Source organism: Colobus angolensis, unplaced genomic scaffold (genome assembly GCF_000951035.1).
Source record: "Colobus angolensis palliatus isolate OR3802 unplaced genomic scaffold, Cang.pa_1.0 Scaffold58, whole genome shotgun sequence".
NCBI classification, from domain to species: domain Eukaryota; kingdom Metazoa; phylum Chordata; class Mammalia; order Primates; family Cercopithecidae; genus Colobus; species Colobus angolensis.
Genome location: NW_012119376.1, coordinates 8,065,664 through 8,087,352, shown reverse-complemented (window position 1 = coordinate 8,087,352; position 21,689 = coordinate 8,065,664). Strand labels below are relative to the sequence as shown.

General features: G+C 38.1%; 1 protein-coding gene across 1 annotated transcript; it reads right to left on the bottom strand.

Annotated features, from left to right (window-relative positions):
* Nucleotides 1-1,180: 1,180 nt before the first annotated feature.
* On the bottom strand, nt 1,181-21,367 carry IFNGR1 (interferon gamma receptor 1). Its single transcript, XM_011962082.1, has 7 exons — nt 21,186-21,367; nt 10,509-10,623; nt 9,691-9,863; nt 7,901-8,073; nt 7,057-7,243; nt 4,278-4,405; nt 1,181-2,341 (listed from the first exon to the last, which is right to left on the bottom strand). Exons 1-7 carry the CDS (start codon nt 21,268-21,270, stop codon nt 1,733-1,735), a joined length of 1,470 nt encoding a protein of 489 aa, XP_011817472.1. The 5' UTR covers nt 21,271-21,367; the 3' UTR covers nt 1,181-1,732.
* Between the last annotated feature and the right edge of the window lie 322 nt (nt 21,368-21,689).

Below are 21,689 nucleotides of genomic sequence, written 5' to 3'. Positions count from 1 at the left end.
GCTTTTTAAAAACAGAAGGAAATAAATTCGACTTTATAAACATCTTAAACATCTGTGTGGTAAGTCAAAAGGCAAGAAATTATAAAATAAATCTGTAACTCAGGGCAGATAAAGGGTAGTAAGAAAGATATAAACAGCCCATAAAAAAATGGACAAAGAAGAAGATGAGTTGGCATGAAAATATAAATAAGATATAAAAACATGCTCAAATTTACTAAAGAAATGCAAATGCATTTAATGCATAAAGTGTTTTACCAAGATTAAAGACTTATTTCAGTCGATTAGCTAGGGTGTAAAAACAGGTACTTCATTCACATTTGATGGGAGTACACATTGGTATAATTATTTTGGAGGGCAGTAAATATTACCTCTTCCTTGGCTATTTCAATTATTTTCATATTTTTGCTTTTCCCATTCTAATGTGTGCATTGTTCATGTAAAGTCTTTTTTTTTTCCTGGTAATTTTCCCACAAGAGAGATCAAAGTCTGTTGAAGGATATTTACTTTTGTGGAATGTGATATGTACGGGGATATCAGTTTGAAAAGCAATTTACAAGACATTACCCCAAAATAAGTGACTATACCAGTTTCACTGCAAACCACACCACTACCTTTTTCACTAGTAGTATCTCATTTGTAATTTGCATTTTTAAGTGAAGAGAAATATCTTTCCAGAAACCAAAGAAATACGATTTGCTACTCATGTAAATGGTATTTCATTTTTTTTGGCGGATTAATTCACAGATTCATATTAATTTCTGAATATTTCTATCCTCTTAGTAATTCCAATAAATCCTTGTGTAACATATATATTAACTCTTGGCTTGCCTCTCACTGGGGATTCTTTCCACACCATGTAATTCTCAAGGTTCCTTCATCCATTTCCATGGCTCTGCCCACCACCTTTATGCTAGACTCCTCAATTCACATGCTCTACAGCGAAATCTTTTCTTCTCAAACCACTTGGAACAGTGTTCTGCACACTGGGTGTTAAACACTGAAATATAGACCTATAAGGACCATCTAAAAATATTAATTTTAGGGTTGTTTTAAATATTAAATATGAACGATTAGCAAATAATTCTATAGCATTAATGCATGGAAACAAGCACGGGATATAAAAATATTCTGCTTAACTATGAAAGACTGCCTAAGTGCTTAAATAAATGAATATAAAAACGAGTTTTAAAATTCTTTATTTAAAAATCTCTAACTGTAATGTTTCATAAAAAATATATACATGTTTCTATTTACATATTCCATTAATTCTATTAGTCTGAATTAGATTTTAAGTCCAATTTTGAAAAGCTTACAGAATTTATTCTGAAATTAACCACTTAAAAGTACTGTATGCATAAAACTTACAAAAACATATGCTATATCAAGGCAGAGAAAAGAAAAAAAGTGAAGTGGCTACAAAGGTCCCTGGGGCATCACCTGCTCACCTAGGAACAAGGAGTACTGGATACTGTTCCTTGTTACTGCTAACCTATCTGGATGTAAAGGGTCATAAATTACTTTTTTTTGTTTAAAAAAAAAAAAAGTCTTTGTAGTTTTCAGGCCAAAATTGAAAATGCCACACATCCTCTTTACACTTTTATCCACACTAAGTCACTCCATTTGGTTGATACCAACTAAGATACAGTTTCTGAGATCATAATCTTTTCATGAAATTAAAGCAGAAAACTGTCCAGGAAAATGAGACTTCAAAGTTGGTGCATCTTAGCTGATCTCATGAAAATTCTTTGGAACCTTCTGTTGGTCTGTAACCAATCAAGGACTCTTTACGGCCATCATCCACAAGTAGATCCACTAGCACATGCGGTTTATCATAACCAAAGGAGGTGGGGGCTTTTATTACTGTTATGAGCTCTTGTCCTTCTGTTTTTATTTCACCTTTATTATTTGGGGGAAATTCTGAATCAGATAACGAGTTATGTGATTCCAGACAGCTGGAATCAGTATCAAAACCATTTCTGGAGGGATCACTATCAGAACAATTTCTGGAGTGATAGGAGTTTAAAGCGACGCTGCAGGGTTCAGACTGGTTACTACTTAAAGGTGAAGAACTCTCTCTCTCTATTGGAGTCAGATGGCTGCCCGGGGCCATGTCAGGAATGTTTTCTTCAGTAGTCACCACTTCTGTTATACTAGAAAGTTCTTCTGTATGCTCTACTTTTCCTGGATTGTCTTCGGTATGCATGCCTGGAACCGTTACTGGAGACAACGGCTCTTCACAGACCACCTCCTTTTCTAAGGAAAATGGCTGGTATGATGTGATGAGTGATACATATTTTGATTCAGGTTTTGTCTCTAAAGTAGCACTTCTGACCACAGAGATCTATGGGGAGAAAAATTTGATTAAAGATAAAAAATTGTTAAGCTTAAGTGCCTACCCTCAAAAAAACAAATGTCTAAAGTAATGGACCACCAAATGGCACATTTAGGAAAACGGGTGAATCAGATGGCTGCGTTTTCTTTTTAATGAAAGGTACCATAGTAAGATTAAAAACAAAGTTTTAGCAATTTTTAAAAAGCCATCAGATATCTTTTTTATTATTATTATACTGTAAGTTCTAGGATACATGTGCACAAAGATATCTTACTAATATACGTTGCTTTTTGAAACATTACTGTGATGGTTAATACTGAGTGTCAACTTGATTGGACTGAAGGATACAAAGTATTGATCCTGGGTGTGTCTGTGAGGGTGTTGCCAAAGGACAGTAACATTTGAGTCAGTGGGCTGGGAAAAGCAGACCCTCCGTTAATCCCAGTGGGCACAATCTAATCAGCTGCCAGCATGGCTAGAATATAAGCAGGCAGAAAAATGTGAAAAGAGAGATTGGTCTAGCCTCCCAGCCCACATCTTTCTCCCGTGTTGGATGCTTCCTGCCCTTGAACATTGCTTGGACTGGCTCTCCTTGCTCCTCAGCCTGCAGACAGCCTATTGTGGGACCTTTGATCGTGTGAGTTAATACTAAATAAGCTCCCCTTTATAATATATATATCTCGATACTTATATACATATTCCATTAATTCTGTCCCTCTAGAGAACCCAGATACAATTATCTTCCACATGTATGCATATTATGTCTGCAAAGTGAGCACATCTACTTAATATTCTCATTACTTGCCTTCATCATTGTAATTTTTAGTGGCTCATATTATTTCTTTATATTGATAAATAATTTCTCTAATAGATGTGGAAATGTTTCCAATTTTTACTAGCTATACAACATGTTAAATATCCCGCACATCTTTTTATTTATGAAATTATTTCCTTATAATACATTTTTTAAGATTGGAGTGACTATATTGAAGAAATGGCATGTTTATGGCACTATTACACTGAATACCCACTGTGTGCTTTTCTTCTTACCAGGGCTAGATTACTTTTAACCAGCATTTACCCATTATCCTACTACTACTGGATATCCCGGTTTCTTTTTCCTTCTCTAGTGTAAAATGGCATACTGCAAGGTTGCTTTGTGCTTAATTACTAGTAAAAAATAAAATATTACAATTCATTTGTGAGTTGACTACTAATTGTTGAGAGTTCTTATCCACCGTACTTAAAGGTAGTTTTTTTAATAGCAAATTTTAATGTGCCCTTTGAGCATCACAGATATTATTCCTGTCATATTTGATTCAAATAGATACTATTCTGTTACCTTTAAATGTTCTTTTCATCAAAGGCTTTGAAATGTTGGACATAAAAATTGTCAAACTCCTATGTTAGTCTCATTTTTGGCCAACTTTCCTGTTATACTCCAACAATAATGAAGTGTTTCCATATTTGCAGATCTTTCAAAGCCATGCTTTCTTGGCTCTGCACCTTGGCACATTCTGTCCCCTAGTGCCTAAACTCCTGTATGTCTCTCAAGACTGCTCAGGCATTGCCTCTGGAAAAGCCATGACTAACCCCATCCCAAAGCTGGACAAAGTCCTCACAGGCTCAGGTATAAACCTTTGAACCTATCACACTGTATAAATCCAATGTATACTTATCTTTTCTTTCCACTAGACTTTAAGATCTTTAACAGAATTGTCTGTGTTTTTGCCCTGAGAATTAAAAAACAAAACAAAACAAAACAAAAAAAAAAACTGCTGCATAGCAAAAGACACAGTATGTCATTTTGGATGTGTGGTAGACTGATTGATGGCAGGTGACATGCTGTTGAATATCATTCCACTTTAAAAACATAATTTAAGAAACTATCAAAAATGGTTCAAGTTAACCTTATAGTGTGTACAAAAAAAATTAAATACATTACCAAGGACTTGGGTAATATTATGCTTTTTTCCTTCAATGGATTAATCTTCTTAATATAAAAACAGATCAATACCAGGCTAAGTACTAGAAAGAGTAATAAAGCAGCAACAACTGGAATCCAAAGAGAACCTTAAAAAAGTCAGAAATCGTAAATTACAATTAAGATGGAATACTGCTATTATCTATCAAAAAGTCTTAGTGCCATTCTTGAATAGATTTACACATTAGTGAATATGGCCAGAGTTTTAAAGAACACTGAAGGAAGCAGAAGTTAGGAACTCTGAGTAAAAAATTAGGTATCTGTCTTGGATAGCAATATGATTCTTCCCAGCTCTGCAATTCTAGAACTTTCTGGGACTATTCTGCTATGACATAATATAGTTAAAATAGCTTTTCCACAATAATTTCCTTACAGCCCTACATACAATGTGTTTCCAGGGTTATGTACTTCTTTCAGTTAAAAATGCAAAAGAAGAATTTTAAAAATATCTCTCCTTAGAAATAAATTCTGGCAGCTGGGCACAGTGGGTCATGCCTGTAATCCCAGCACTTTGGGAGGCTAAGGCGGGCGGATCATGAGATCATGAGATCAAGAGATCGAGACCATCCTGGCCAACATGGTGAAACCCCATCTCTACTAAAAATACAAAAATTAGCTGAGTGTGGTGGCGTGTGCCTGTACTCCCAGCTATGCGGGAGGCTGAGGCAGGAGAATCACTTGAACCCGGGAGGTGGAGGTAACAGTGAGCTGAGATTGTGCCACTGGACTCCAGCCTGGTGACAGAGCGAGACTCCATTTCAAGAAAAACAAAAACAAAAACAAAACAAAAAAAAGAAAGAAAGAAATTCTGGCAATGTTTATAGCTCTTAAAATGATTTAGCCCCCACTCCTCAGAATTTTCTGTTACATTTATTTATTTCATGACTGCAAATACTTATAAAGCTTCACAGATGTACATGCACACAGGAATGTTGCACAGGAATAAAGTCCCCTTAATTACAAACCAGACATAAATAATATAAAATAGGAAAGATTTGTGTCCAAGCACAGCCATCTAGAATCACCATTGTGTATTTTGCTCTAATGCTGCTTTTTATTTCTGCAGCACAGTCTTCAGTATTTTTTTTCATAGTTCTCTCTTCCAATTAACAGCACTCTAACATTCTGTGGCAATGTCTGGCTTCCTTTAGCGCATTTTGTTACCTAGAATTTTCTAACTATGGAAGTTACTAGTTAATGAATGCTTCTATTATGCTTACTACAGGATGTGAAAAAAGTTAAATCATTACAAAAGTAAAAAATAACTACAAAACCACTCCCTTTAGTGTTGTTAGAAGTCCCATGAGCTGAGCAAGTGCTGGCTGCAAGGCATTGAGGCAAGCAGGCAGGGACTGCTGCTCAGGAGCCACAGCGATGCTATTGTGTGGCCATATTATCAGTGCAGTTTATAATTCAGGCTAAAAACAAATCTGGGGCATTTGCAGTATTTCAAATTTTGAGCATTAAGAAGGGTTTTATTTTTCAAATAGCCTAATGAAAATTAGCATAAAATGCATTGCACTGCTTTAAGTCACCTATTTGAAACCTTCATATAATGGCTTGAAGTTATTAGTATTGAATTTTAGGTGTTTGTTCTGACTCTTCAGCCTATATTTCCATTCTTTGAAAATATACTTGCATCATAAAATTTTAGTAAATTTTTAAACCTATGAAATATATTCTAAAAAATTCCTAGAAAAAAATGTATATATACATACACACACATATATGTATATATAGATATATACACACCCATACACACAAAGATAATCATCAAAGCATGAGTTGTCATAGTGAAAACTCCTATACTCTTAAAAGTCCAAAAACAATAAAACATTAAATACATAATTTATATAGTGAAATATTCTACATTAATATTAATGAAGTATCTGAAATAAAATGGAAAAATAATTATAATATATGCTTAAAGCAATATATAAAATCATATATACTATACAATATGATCATATCTATGTAGAAAAACTAAAGAAAATATCAAACTGTGAGTAATGGGGTACTTTTGCATGGTAGAACTACAGATCATTTTGTTTTCTTCTGGCTTTTCATATTTTATAAATTATCTATAATGAACACTTACATTTCATAACTACAAAGAAAAGTCCAAACTTCTTTAAGATACCTGACACCTGAGAGTAACAGTTCTAAAGTTCAAGTTCTAACATATATATCTCTACCTCCCAACCCCCCATATTAAAAGATGAAATAAATTAATTATTGTAAAATGCTATAAAAATGACCCATTATTTATTATTCAAACCCATCTATAAACTTTTTTGGATATTAATCGCAAGTCTTTGTCCAGTCCACATCATACAGTTGTAATCAATGAGCGTTCCTGCTCTTCAGTCTTTAAATTACAATCCCCATAGAGAACATTTTACTGGATTCATAACATCTTGCTATAGTGAAGTAACAAACTGACTTACAATTCATAATCCTGAAATGCAAACATTTGTGCAGTTTTATGTACTTATTCTATTTTTTTCTTTCCTGGGTCAAGGGGCCATCACATGGCTTTCCAAATTGGTTGTTCTATATCTTTTAATGTGTGAGAAATTGCTTTATTTTTAATTTTGAACTTTTCTAAGGAATGGAACTAATGGAACTGAATATTGTTAAAACAGATCTTTTGAAACTGCAAATGAGTTTGCTTTCCTCACATGATCCTATTTTAGTTACTGCTCCCTCTATATTTAGAAGAAAAATGGTAAGAATTTACCTTTTATGCTGCTATTGAAAATGGTAATACAAACTTCTTTTGACTTTTCAGTTGTAACACCCCATACATGTAAGACTCCTTCTGCTGAAACACAGTACTGAGAATTCAGTGAGGACACTGGAATCGCTAACTGGCACTGAATCTCGTCGCAATCATCTTCCTTCTGCGTGAGTATTTTATACTGGATCTAGATGGAAAAAGAAAACAGTGAAAATGCACAGCTTCTTTTAATCTGCATTAAAAAAAAAATCACCATACTAGTCCTGGTCAAACAACTGAAGAAAACATATATGACTGATTTGAACATGTCTAAAAATAGCTTTGATATCAATAAGTCAATTTGTTACTTCAACATAGCACGATACTATGCATCTGTTATATTCTTTATAAAGACGGTTAATTTAAAAACTCAAATTGCAGGAATGTTTATTGTTAGTTGTTAAACTAACAAATGTTCATTTGTCCTACTCAGTTGTCCAGAAACTTAGCTGGTGAGAAACAGAAGTATTAATATTACTTTACATCACTGCCAATGAGGAAGAAAATCCTCCTTTTACCAGTGGAGCAATGGAGGTGTACTGGGAAAAATCCAAGATTAGAGCCGTTCTGCTAAGTGAAGCAAATAAAAATGTAAATGTATTCATGTAGTCAGTGTCAGTGACTAACTCCGTATCATTTTTGCTTCAATAGCATTCATGTACTTTTTTCTTATCAAAATCTATGATCTGTGAGTCTTGCTTGAATATTTATAAGCATTCTATTTTCATTACACTACAGAAAGAAACAACTTTTGCTAGCTACACAAGAATTTCCATTATGAAAAATGTGAAATAGAAACACATACCTCACTTCCATTCATTCTCACATACACATTGTACACCTTAATGTAACAGGTAGTTTCTGGATCATAATCGACTTCCTGCTCTTCTCCATTTACAAAAACTGAAGGGTGAAATACGTCAATCATGATTTGCTTCTCCTCCTTTCTGATATCCAGTTTAGGTGGTCCAATTTTTCCTGGGGAAGGAGGAGGAGGAAGTATAATAAGTACTTGGAGCTTCATGGTACATTTCATAAAATTACCAGAATCTGTCAATCAGCCTGTTCTTTTTTTGTTCTGGTTGTTCTAAAGCAGGACCACATTTAAACCACTCCACAAATACCTAGAAGATAGTCTCAGTGTCCTTTATAAACAAATGTTTCATAAATCTCAGGAAAGAAGTATTTAATCTAAATGCCTCTTTAGCAGTTTAATTTCATTTCTAGTTATAAACAAAAATAGTTATAAACTTTGGTTTAAAAAAGACTTCACATAATATAAACTCTATTAAGTAATTTTTCCTTTATCTTTGCTTCTGTGGATTAAGAAGCCTGGTTTCTAAGAAACGCTTCAGAAATGGCATTAATTATCTTTCCTCATCAAAACTTTTTACTGTGAAAGATCAGAACTTACTCCATAAATGTTTATTAGGGCTTTGATGTTTGAGACTTTGTTGGTGAACCATTTATCTAGTCTTCACATATTACTGTGTACCACTGTGTGCCAGGCAGGTCTGTTTTTAATGCATCGCTGTATCCTCAGGGCCCGGTATACTTTCCGGCACATAGTAGGCCCTTGATAAATCTATATGGAAAAAAATCTAACATGCAGATGGTGTGGTAATCAGATGACAAAAGTGTGGACTCTGGGGAAGAAAAGTATGTAAAGGGCAAGGAGAGGAACAGCCTGTAGAAGAGACCAAGGAGGCACAATCTGAAAGGCAGGAGCAGAGCAAGGAAGTGAGGCTAGAAGGAAAGGGACCCAGGGGCTAGAAGACCAGGGAGGAGTCAAGTGACTAAAGGTGTCTTTCACCCAGGAGTGAGGGTCTGAGAGCTAAGGCAGGATGTCATAGTTCGAAAACAGGAACTGGCACTAAAGATTCAGGAGTTTGAGGTGACAGCAAACATCAGGTACACTATGGGAGTGGGATACTGGAAGAGTGAAGACCTGAAAATCATGGTGGCTGAAGAGAATAAGGAACTCTGCAATTTTTAAATGTATTAAGGTGGTATTCAAACTCCCCAGGCACTAAGAATAAGAGTTAGCTGCCAAAGTCCTTAGTGAATATAACTTACAAATGAATGACAAAAGATGGGAAGGGCAAGGGTGGTGCAGGGAACTGCTGGGCAGCACAGACCCATAACTGTATGAAGTGGAAATGTCATAGCATAGAAGCAGCAAAGTGATGGCCACCTGTTAGCCTTATTTTGTGGGGCTTGAAAGAAGGGGAGAAGGATACAGGTTGAGTATCCCTTATCCGAAATGCTTGAGACCAGCAGTGTTTTCGGTTTCTGAGTTTTTTTTTTCTGGATTCTGGAATATTTGCATTATACTTACCAGTTGAACATTCCAAATCTGAACATCCAAAATGCTCCAATGAGTATTTGAGTACCATGCTGGTGCTCAAAAAATTTCAGATTTTGGAGCATTCTGGTTTCCAGACTTGGGATGCTCAACCTGTACTGACTCTCTAAATACCTCCAAGTGCTTCTTAAGCACTGTGATAATTTTCAGCAACTGCTAATAAAAGCAAATATATAGAAGACATGTATGTTTTCCAATTTAAAATTTACACGTGTACACATTCTACTCACCATCTCGGCACACAGCAAATTCTTTTGACTTTGCATAGGCAGATTCTTTTTGTCCAACTCTGGCTTTAACTCTGACCCAAAGAGAATTTGATGGATCACCAACATGATCAGAAATATTACAATAATGATGAGAAATATTGATGCAGGCATCAATCCATTCTGCATTCTTAACACTAAAAAGAATAAAAAAAGTGAAGATAACTTTTACTGTTATTAAATAAACTCAAACCATTTCTGTCTGTGCTTTGCTTTTTATTCACAGCACAAAGCGGTAGAAAGAGCAGAGTAAGAATAGGATGGAGATGCTAGAGAAAGTAGGAAGCCCTTACTCTTTAGTTAGAAGAACTACAAACTTCGTTACAGTAAAGAGGCTCAATTCAAAATGTAAGACCTATGCAAGCCACATTCCACATTCAATTTTTTAAAAATCTGCTTTTTTAAACAACCCTAAATTCCATTAATATACATGTTAATTATAGGATTAAGCACATTACAAAAACTAACAGTTGTCAAAAAAGTTTTTTGAAATTTATATTGTTCTACTAAAAACTACATACACTATAGGAAGACAACATACTATTAGCTTTATTTGTCATGCTAATCTCAGTTTAGTGATACTTCTCTACTTCAATACTGATAAGGAAGAGGAAGTAAGAGGCAAGAAATAACTGGCAAAGAATTTACATCTTTAGCACTTTTGGACATCTACAAGCAGTTCAGGATGTTTTGCCATGTGGGAAGGACGATGAAAGGAGAACACAGTTGTGGAATTTGCAAGGACCTAAACAAAAATGGATAAATCAAAGAGTGACACTCACCCATAGTTCTTTACCTCTACAGTAAAAACAGAGACCTGTGGCATGCTCTGGTACTCCCAATATACGATGGTGTTCATGTTATAGGACTCAATTGTAACATTAGTTGGTATAGGCACTGTAAGAGAATAAAAAAGTAAAATGGACAATTGTAAGAAACTAACATTAATATTGGAAAACCTTATTGTAAGATGCCACATTAGTCAGATATGTATATTTGAAGAAAAGTAGAATTCACCAGGATACCAAAATTATTTAAATTAAGAGTAGATATCTAGAAGTTAATTTTATTGAAAAATCTATAGAAGAGTTCTGATTCATTTTAAATTATGGAAACATTGCAATATAAAGGAAACACAAGTACATCATGAAGCAATAAATTCTCATAATATGGTAGAAGTTTTATAATCAAATGCACTGACTACTGTAATAATAATCCTCATTTCATCACTAGAATTTTCAATATTCGATACGCAGATTGTATTCAACATTGATATGGTTTGGCTGTGTCCCCATCCAAATCTGAACTTGAACATTATCTCTCGGAATTCCCATATGTTGTGGGAGGGACCCGGGGGAGGTAATTGAATCACAGGGGCTGGTCTTTCCCATGCTAGTCTCTTGATAGTGAATAAGTCTCAAGAGATCTGATGGGTTTATCAGGGGTTTCTGCTTTTGCTTCTTCCTCATTTTTCTCTTGCTCCCACCATGTAAGAAGTGCCTTTCGCCCTTGCCATGATTCTGAGGCCCCCCCAGCCATGTGGAACTGTAAGTCCAATTAAACATCTTTTTCTTCCCAGCCTTGGGTACGTCTTTATCAGCAGCATGAAAACAGACTAATACAAATGTCTACAGAGGAACTGGCTACACTAAGGATGGCCAATTTCACTCTAAAGTACCACCAACCTCTCAACTCTACACATAATACTATTATGCCTTCAACACTTTTTCTATAGTACAGGAATAGATACCTAAAGATTGAACAATGGAGCCACACATTCCAGTTTCATAAACATTTTGCTTTCTGGGGTGTGCAGGGCTTTTTACAAAACATACCCAACATTTCTTCTTGCCTTCACTCTTTTAAACCTTTCAGAAAACATCTGTTGATAAGACTTGAAAGAGTCATGCAAGAGGACAGACAGAAGTCATTTTAACATCTAATCAGACACTACCAAAATCTAGTCATTAAAAATAGTCACAGGCCAGATGCGGTGGCCCACGCCTATAATCCCAGCACTTCGGGAGTCTGAGGTGGGAGGATCTGTTGAGCTCAGGAGCTGGAGACCCCATCTCCACAAACAACTAAAAAATAAGCCAGGTAGAGGCCTGTGCCTGTAATTTCAGCTACTTGGGAGGCTGAGGAAGATCGCTTGAGCCCAGGAGGTCAAGGTTGCAGTGAGCTGTGACTGTGCCACTGCATTAAGTTCTCTTAAAAAAGAAAAAAAAAAAAGGTAGTCATATTTCCCCACTGTTCGGTGTAAAAAGGTTGTTATCCAACACCCCTTGGAAAACTGAACACACACACTTCTCCTTTCTCCCTTCGCTTCTTTATAAATATGAATGTATACAGTTAGCGATGTGACCCCAAATTTATGGTTATTCAATCTCACCTAGCTGGAACATTCTATTAAACATGATTTACTTATATAATTAAAACAAATAAATAAATGGCAATGTGGACGGGAACAGGGGCTTCCAAACATAACTTATAATCATCCTCAAAAATTGTGAGAGGAGCAGAAGTTTCTATTTTTTCAAAGTGCCTTGGATGATAATGATGATTATTTATATTTATATCAAGCAGACTGCTTAAATAAGAAAAATACTCCCTGGGTCAAACATTAACAAACTTGGGTTCTTTCTTGGCCACACTGCTAAATACTTCAGATTTCCTGATCTTTCAAGTGAGGTGTTACTTTCATATCCCTAAGATATTTGCTTACTGATGAAGGGAAAATCTATATTTTCCCCGAAACAAAAATTCTAATATTCAAGACCAAACTGGTATATTGCCTTAATTTACAGTTATTTAACACATATATTATATTTTCAAAGCCGAACATGGATCAAGAGTTATTTAGGTAAATAATTGGCACTAATGAACCATTAAATGCTATCACCATTATTATTTTCTTTTTCTGATTATTTTTTCCTTTATTGCAGCAGTTCTCTGTGGGAAGTGATTTTGTTGCCCAGGAGACACGCAATCAATGTCGGTAGACATTTTTGGCTCTCACAACCTGGAGAAGAAATGCGGGGGGTAGGTACTGCTGGCATCTAGAGGGCAGAGACCAAGGGTGCTGCTAAATATCCTAACATGCACTGAACAGCCTCCACAACAAAAAATAATATAGCCCAAAATGCCAGTAGTGCCAAGGTTGAGAAACCCTGCTTTATGTTTACAATTTAAGTGTTCTTCTTTAAAAAAAAAATTTATGAGGAAAAACTAACTTAAAAACATAATGCTTTACAGTAAACCAGTATATTTCATGGCTCCCCTGAAACAAATGAATAGATTTGGTTATTGCCAAAATATCTAACTTCTATATTATTTACCAAAATGGTGTAATAATTTGGGCCAAAAGGTTAAGATTATAAACCTGGGAGGGTCTGAAGATTCAAATACTTCATACTACTAACTTGACCTTTTTGTGGTCAGTGACCAGACACCTAGTTTTTCTCCTTCTGCTTCCAGAAGCGCGGCTGAAGGCTGTTGGTACCTGCCATCTCTGGTTCTCTAAGCAACTTCCTTGTAGGTGATCCCAACAGCACTGTTCTCGCCAGAGTAGCCTTGGCTCTTTGTTTTTTGTAGAGTTCCCATGGCTATTCATAGCAGGGTATACTGAGGCTTCCTTAAGAGCGTCTTTTTTCTATCACATGCTTGCATCTCAACCTCCTGAAACAACTCAAATACTTCACAATCCATATTTTAGGTAGAAATAAAAGTCACTCCTCTTCACCTGGGTTCAATCAACATTAATATCAAATAACAATCACACATATAAACACACTTTTTCAACCAGAAAAGAGAGGTACTTGATGCTAAGAAAACTCATACTAGGGCCGGGCGCGGTGGCTCAAGCCTGTAATTCCAGCACTTTGGGAGGCCGAGACGGGCGGATCACGAGGTCAGGAGATCGAGACCATCCTGGCTAACACTGTGAAACCCCGTCTCTACTAAAAAAAAAAAAATACAAAAAACTAGCCGGGCGAGGTGGCGGGCGCCTGTAGTCCCAGCTACTTGGGAGGCTGAGGCAGGAGAATGGCGTAAACCCGGGAGGCGGAGCCTGCAGTGAGCTGAGATCCGGCCACTGCACTCCAGGCCGGGCGACAGAGCAAGACTCCGTCTCAAAAAAAAAAAAAAAAAAGAAAACTCATACTAAATCTGAGCCTTCCTTCAGAGGCCATTTCTTCATTTTGGCATTTTTTTGCCTCTTGAGAGGCTGAGAATTTTCAGACCAGGTGGTCCTGGTTTCTTTTTAACAGTTCTTCCCATGATTGAGCAGTCTCACCTGTTACCATAAGACCCAAGAAAAAACCAGGTGGCACTTTCAGCACTTTGCTTAGAAACCTCCTGAGCTAGATCACACAGCTCCTCAGACATTCTCTACTTCTGGTATCACTGAAAGCTACAATGTCACTCAGCTTTCTGCCACTACATAGCAAGGATCGCCATTCCTCTGGTTGCCAAGACTGGAAATCCTTCGCTTCCTTTTAAGCCCCATGCCTCCACCTTTTTTTTTTTTTTTTTTTTTTTAGATGGAGTCTCACTCTGTTGCCCAGGTTGGAGTGCAATCTCTGCTCACTACAACCTCCACCTCCTGGGTTCAAGTGATTCTCCTGCCTCAGCCTCCTGGATAGCTGAGATTACAGGTGTGCACCACCACACCCGGCTAATTTTTGTATTTTTAGTAGAGATGGGGTTTCACCATGTTGGTCAGGCTGGTCTCAAACTCCTGACCTGGTGAACTGCCCACCTGGGACTCCCAAAGTGCTGATATTACAGGCGTGAGTCACCGGGCTCCGCCTAAGGCCTTCTTTTTAATTATTCCCAATAGGAATGGCTTTATAATGGTATATACTCAACCTGAAATTCCTGTATGTGAGAAAAAGGCATATAAAAGCCAATCTGCATACCAGAGTATCAAAAAAAGTGCATTTGTACTTAGGAAGGGGCTATTGAATCACACAATGGAAAACTACAAACAGGAGGAGGCTTGTGCAGCATTAGATTAGTTTTTAATGTGAACCAAAGTATGTTTCCTATAATTTAAGTAAAAGCCTGATATGGTTAGACTAGGACAAGGACTTAAATCATAGCTTTTAAAGCAAGACAGACAGGTGGTAGGAGAAAAAGATTTCAATGATTTATAGAAAAAGAAATTACTACTAGGTTAAAAGAAAAACTTACACCCAAAAGATGTAACCTGTGGTTTTTAATGCTACCAGAGGAGAAACTACGTGGTTATGAGACATCTGCCTTTGTTTTGCCAAATATTACTTTTTGCCAAACATTATTTGCCAAAATAATATGACAGACATAAGCAGTTTTCTTAAGCTTCAGAATTTTGTAATGTGAGGTTTAAATTGTTATATATTCAGATTAAATTAATTAAGACTTACAATAAACTTCTAATATATTTATACTATGTAAATAAAAATATATGTAGAAATAGCAAAAGAGTATTATTATCTCTGGGGCTTAAGAAAAGATCTTACCGGAGTAATTTCATGAAATAAGATCGTCTTACAGATTTTCTCATCTCTTGAAAATGCCAAGATAGATAGTTTTGTGTAGTTCATGTTGCTTTTGGAAACGGGCTTAGAATTATTTAATGTATTACATCTGCATACTATCCGGAGTAAACTTTAGCTATTTTAAGATCTAATTCCCAGAACTCCCCTACAACTCACAGCTAAGAATTTAAGAAAACCAAACACAGGAGAGAAGAATTTGTTTTTCCTAACACTTTAATTACAATGCAGAAAAAAAGGAGGGCCCTGGTTAAAGCCAACTGTTTCCTCAGAAAGCTGATAAGCCAGAAGAGACAGGATATGAAAAAAGAGAGACAAAATAAAGGAGCAGTGAAGATCAGCAGGTGATACAGAGCAGTGCTACCGACAGGACAATAAGAATGTCACAAAGGACCAAAACATAGCAGTCGTGATAGCTCTGCAATAAATGTTGGTGAATGTAGGGTGGATGGCAAACTACAGATACCTGCAGTATAGTCTGAGGACACTGGCCATTTCCTCCGCATACGTGGGTGACAGGAACCAGGGCTGCTACCTGTGCTCCATCTTGTAACCACTAAAAGCATCTGTGTCTCTTCAAAAAACGACAGCCCGAGGAGTTCATCACCCATCTTAACACACTAGTGTAAAAAGACTGTATAAAAGTTATGTACACCTATGGTGGAACGAGGCTATGGACTCTACAGAAATCATCCGACAACCTGCTCACCAACCTCTTTCATGGAAGAGCACACTGAGAAGCATAGGAAGTGAGGATGAAGTAAACTATTGTTCTGGATTTTAAGTCATCTGACGCTACAACTCAAAAACAAATGTTTCAAATTAAAGCTTCTGGATCTTTTCTGAAAGAACAACCCTCAGAAAAGATCTAACACCTTCCCCATGTTAAAGATACAGGGACAGGAATGGGGACTGTCACAAAGGTTTCATCTGCATGGCAAACAGAACCAGCATAAGAAATCCACACCGAATAAATGAAAAGTACCAAATCAAGGCCTTTGTATTTTTGTCAGAATATATTTGATGACAATCTACCTCCTGAATGGCTTCCGGTGTTGATACAATGACTATTTTTCTTAATGCTTTCCAACTTTCACCTTAGCAAGGAGCCGCATCCCCCGGGTTTAAGCTGAGTAGGACATTTTGAGAATTCTTGCATGTGATGTTTCAGGTGTTCACTGAAATCTTCTAATTGAAATTTTTCTTTTTAAAGAGCCAGGCATAACACATAGTGGCCTGCAGTGAACTTGTAAGTAACTAACCTCTCCTATATTTTTCCCTCACACCACCACCAAGTTGGGGCTTACCCAATAAATATTTGCTCAGCCACTTTTCTGACTTGAAATTCAGGGCTTTATTCTTACTCCTATTTATCCAATTTCATCTAGTTGGGTTTGGGCTGGCATTAGTTCTGACTGGACCAGACCCATCTAGTCCCTGAGAGAAGTCATTTCTCAACACTAATTGTTTTTTGGACTAACTCATTCTGAATTGAGAAATAGTTTAAGAAATGAAAAAACAATGCAAGCTTTTCCAGTCTACTGAAAGAACAAACTATTTTTGTCTGTTGGAAGAGATGGAAGAATGAGTTAGATGCTGAGCCTATTTTAAGTTTCTCATACTGATCTGGTCAAGTTTGTCTTTTTAAAAGCCAACACAATTTCTCACATAAGACTAAAGGAATTTAATATTTAAAGATACAGTTGTTAAAATAATAATGTACATTATTGAATAATCCCTAAAATATTAAGTATTTACTACAAGACACAAAATGTGCTCACCTTTTTAATGCATTACCTCAGATACTCATCACATCCATCCTGTGAGGGAGACGATGTTATCATATATATTTTACCAATGAGAAAACAGAGCCTCAGAGAAGTTACGTAACGACTTGACAATATGCAAAGTTTTGTTGGTTTTAATTAAGAAAAATGCTTCCAACATCTTTGTGATCGTTTAATAAAATAAGGGGTAAATAACCTCCATATTTCAACTGGAATTGGAGAAGACTATTTTCTGGTGACTTCACAAGCATCTGCTTCAAGTAATTCTGCTTCAAGTAATGTTTCCTGATTTTATTACATTATCACAATTATGACCACCGCAAAAGTCGAACAATGTATTAAAATGAATAATTTCTTAAAAATGCACGAGACTTAAACAGATACCTAGTATTCTGATTACTATGCATTAGGATAATCTAAAATAAAGAAATAAAGATATCCCTTTAGTAAGAAAATTACAAGTAAATTCCTTTCTGTTAGGAATTCACTTCATTCTGGTTCAAACCTCATTCTGATTCTTTGTTCACTCAAAATTGAACCATTAATTACTCATCTAGTTTGTAAAGCAACTGCACTACTGGTATGCTGCCAAATTTTGTAAGACAGCTGTTTAAAACTATTACTTTTCTTTAGGTTTTCATACACACACACACACACACACACAGATGAGACAGAGTCTTGCTCTGTTGCCCAAGCTGGAGTGCAGTGGTGCAATCATGGCTCACTGCAGTCTCAACCTCCTGGGCTCAAGTGATCCTCCTACCTTAGCCTCCCCAGTAGCTAGGACTACAGGCACATGCCACCACACAGGGTTAATTTTTGTATTTTTTTGTATAGATGGGGTTTTGCCATGTTGCCCAGGCTGGTCTTGAATTTCAGGGCTCAAGTGATCCTTTTGCCAATGTGCTGGGATTACAGCCATGAGGCACTGCTCCTAGCCTAGGTTTTCTTTTATATAGAACCAAAATGTGGTCCTTTTCAAAGTCTGTATGAATCATGAATCAGAATAAAGTGAAAAAGAAAATTCAATACCCTATTCAATAAATATAATTAAAATGTATTATCCTGTGTATTTTGAATCTGGGAAATAACTATAGAATCCAAAGAAATAGTGAAAAATTTAAACAGTACTCAAGGCTTTATCCTAAAGTCAGATAATTAGTAGGAAGCACAGCTGATAAACTGTGCAAGGTCAGTGAAGAGCCTTGCAGTTGGTGTAAAGTCCAGCCTAGCTCTTCAGCTATTACTCAGAGTGGGACACCCATCTGGATGAAGAAAGCCAGTGGCACACCCTGATTCACTTAAAAATATATATACTACTTTTATGTGTAAAAGTGTATGAAGAGTGAAATACTACTGATTAAGTGGCACATACCGATTTCATTTTCACTTAAGAAGTATTAATGAAAAGCCCATGAATGTAACACAATACATTCCTAAACACTTGGATTTCCTGGAGACTGACTATATCATTATATTCTCTTGTCTGCTTCCCTGTTCTTACCATGCCCTCTCATCTAAGATGAACTTTTATAGAGTCAAGCCCAGCAACAGTAAGAATAAGGCTGGGAAGCTAAGCAAGAGCCAGAGCATTGTAGGTTTCTTCCGACTTTGGAGACTTTGTGTTTTAAATTAACTTTAAAAGAACAGGGAACACAACAAAATCTAATGCACTGAATAATGCACTGAAAAATCTAGAGAAATGTGTTAGAAATGCACTTTAAAAGGAGGGCTCACTAAAACTAATGAAAAGCAGGGCCGGGGTGCCTGTCTCTGCTAGAAGAGTCAGGAAAGGCTTCAAAAAGGTGACCCCAGTTTTAGAACCAGAGGTACAGAGACAAATTCTAAAGTTTCTGCAGAATACAGAAGGCTGAAGTTGATCTTCCCACGGGAGGCAGACAGGAAATCCTCCTCCCAGGGCAGGCTACAAGGACGTGCAATTGTGCACTCATGAGGGTTACATGCTTAGGAGCGCCCTGTACTCAGAAGGAAGGACCTGGCACTTGCTTTTATGCTATGCCTGAGCTAGCATTATCCTCTTTGCTGACATCCACTCAGAGGGCTACTAACTCTTCCTTCTAAATGTTCTTCTAACTGTCCTGTTCTCCACTTAAAACTACTACTCATTGACTCCAACTTAAGCAGCAGCCTCCTAATGGGCCTTGTGTTTACCCTCAAACTATTTTATAAGATGACTGGTCTTTCTAAATGGCATGTCTGATTCTGCATAAAATCATTTCCCTTTGTAATTGATAATCCAATGATGTCAGCATTAGTAAATAATGACTGACTTCAGCAAGGCATAGTGGGTGTATTATTTTGTTGGCTCAACACCTGTACTTCTTTCAGGCACGCCATTCCGCTTCTTCTGGTAACCCAACCTCACCCTTTACGAGAATGTCCTTCCCATGCAAGCTGGCACCTGAACCTAGCTGGGCAAATCAGAGCCTTTCCCTGGGATTTTGCTAGGATGGAGGAGGCTGCAAGATGTCAAAACCCAGAAGCTGTCAGAATCCATGATTCCTGCCAACTGTGGAAAGCTGTCAATGCCAACAGTCAGAAATAAGAAATGGAGAGTCCTAGCAGTTTGGGTTCCTGGTTCTAGCTTCTTGAGACCCAGCTGGCATCTCTAATTTTCTGTTTAACTCTGGTTTTTCTGAGACAATAAATTCCTCTTTTTGCTTAAGTTAATAAAGCTAGGTTTATTGCTGGTACACATAATATGGCAATTGATTATTTGGTTTGTACTTCTCCACCTAACCTATCTCCCCTTGTAAGCTCTCACACACAGTTTACAATAAAACGCTTAATATTCCACGAATTCAACATGCTATCACACCTCTGCACCTCAGTCTCTGCACCTCTGGTTCCAACACTGGAGTCACCTTTGTTAAGTCTTTGCTGACTTCCCTAAAAGAGACAAGCACCCCACCTTGCTTTCCTTTAGTCTGTGCCTAAGTGCAAGCTCTTACGGCAAAGTACTGCAACTGCCCATGTGGATGACTGACTTAAGCCTGGCAGAGCAGTTAAGAACTTGGACTCTGGAGCCAAACTGAGCAGCTCTCCACTGAGTGGCTATGACCTCTCTGCCAGTTGGGCAGGCCTCTCCGCAACTCAATTTCTCATCCATAGAGAGACAACGCCTACTCTAGAAGATTGTTGTGAACACAGAACCAAAACGTGGACCTTTCAAAGTCCTTATGAATCATAAATCATAATATAATAAAAAAGAAAACTGAATTGAAAAGGTTTACTGATTTCTCTGGAGCTCCTAATCACAATTACTCTGCACTTCAGAAAAGCCATCCTCAATATTTGTTTCCTAGGAAATGTCAATAAGCAGGTGGAAATAAAATGCTCCGAAGAACAAACCCAGACGAAGAGACCTATTGCCAAATCTGCAAGTGAGTGCCGGCAATCCACCACTTCCAGACTGAGACTGGCCACTTCTCAGCTGCCACTTACTTCTCAGCTGGCGACAGAATGCATACTCTCCTACCCTAAGCACTTTGAGTCTCCCCCGTAAGAAGTATTTAAGCCACGAACTGAGACCACGATGTCACATGCTGATCAGGACATTCACAGTCATGCGTCACTTAACGACGGAGATCCGTTCTGAGAAATGGAGAAATGTCCCCTTAGGCAATTTCTTCGGGCAGTAGCGCACTGACACAAACCCAGATGACACAGCCTACTGCTCTAGGGCATGAACCTGTACAGCCTGTCACTGCACTGAACACTGCAGGCAACCGCAGCATACTAGTGAGTATCTGCGTATCTAACCATAAAAAAAGTACAGTAAGAAAATGATATTATAATCTTATGAGACCACGCTGTCCCACATTGACCGGCTACGTCCTTCTGTAGCGCACAATCATATTTAAAAGTGGATTACAAGAGTCAGAAAACTAAGCGGCGTGATTTGTTGTGGCGGCAACCAGGGAACTGACGAGTGCAAACCACTGGGCCCCAGTCTCGCGACCCAACCTCGCGTCCCCGTCGCCCGCTCAGGGCCCGACGCAGGGGTCCCGAGAAAGGGTAACCGCGGAGAAGCAGGGCGGGGCTTCTCGGCTGGGGCGGATCCCGCCCTCCCTCTCGTCCCACCCGGCTGCAGCCCTGCCGCGAGCGACGGTACCTGAGGACGGCCCCAGATCCGCGGTGACCATCTCAGCCCTGCTCACACTCTGCATGACAAGGAGCAGAAGAAAGAGCAGAGCCATGCTGCTACCGACGGACGCCGGCTCCAACCCAGAGATACTGCGGGCCGGGCCCGGCGCGGCCCTCCAGCCTCCGCCTTGCGTCACTTCCGTCACCGGGGTCTGTGTCGGCGGCGGCAGGAGGCGGGACCAGGGCGTGGGCGGGGCCAAGTCCGGGAAGCCGCAGGAGGCTGACTCAGGAGGCGCACTCAGGAGGCGGACTCAGGCGCCGCACCCTGCCGTGAGCAGGGCGCCCTGCGGTCGGGACCTGGGTTTCTCGGTGTGGGAGGAACTTGAGTGCAAAGGTTAAGGTCTTTCAGCCTGGCATCCCATTCCGCAATTCTTCTTCCAGTTTTTTTCAGTATCCTGGGGTTGCGAAAGTTTGCATTAGGCCACAGCCGAGCCACAATCCTTATTTTACTAACTCCTAGACTTCACCTGGG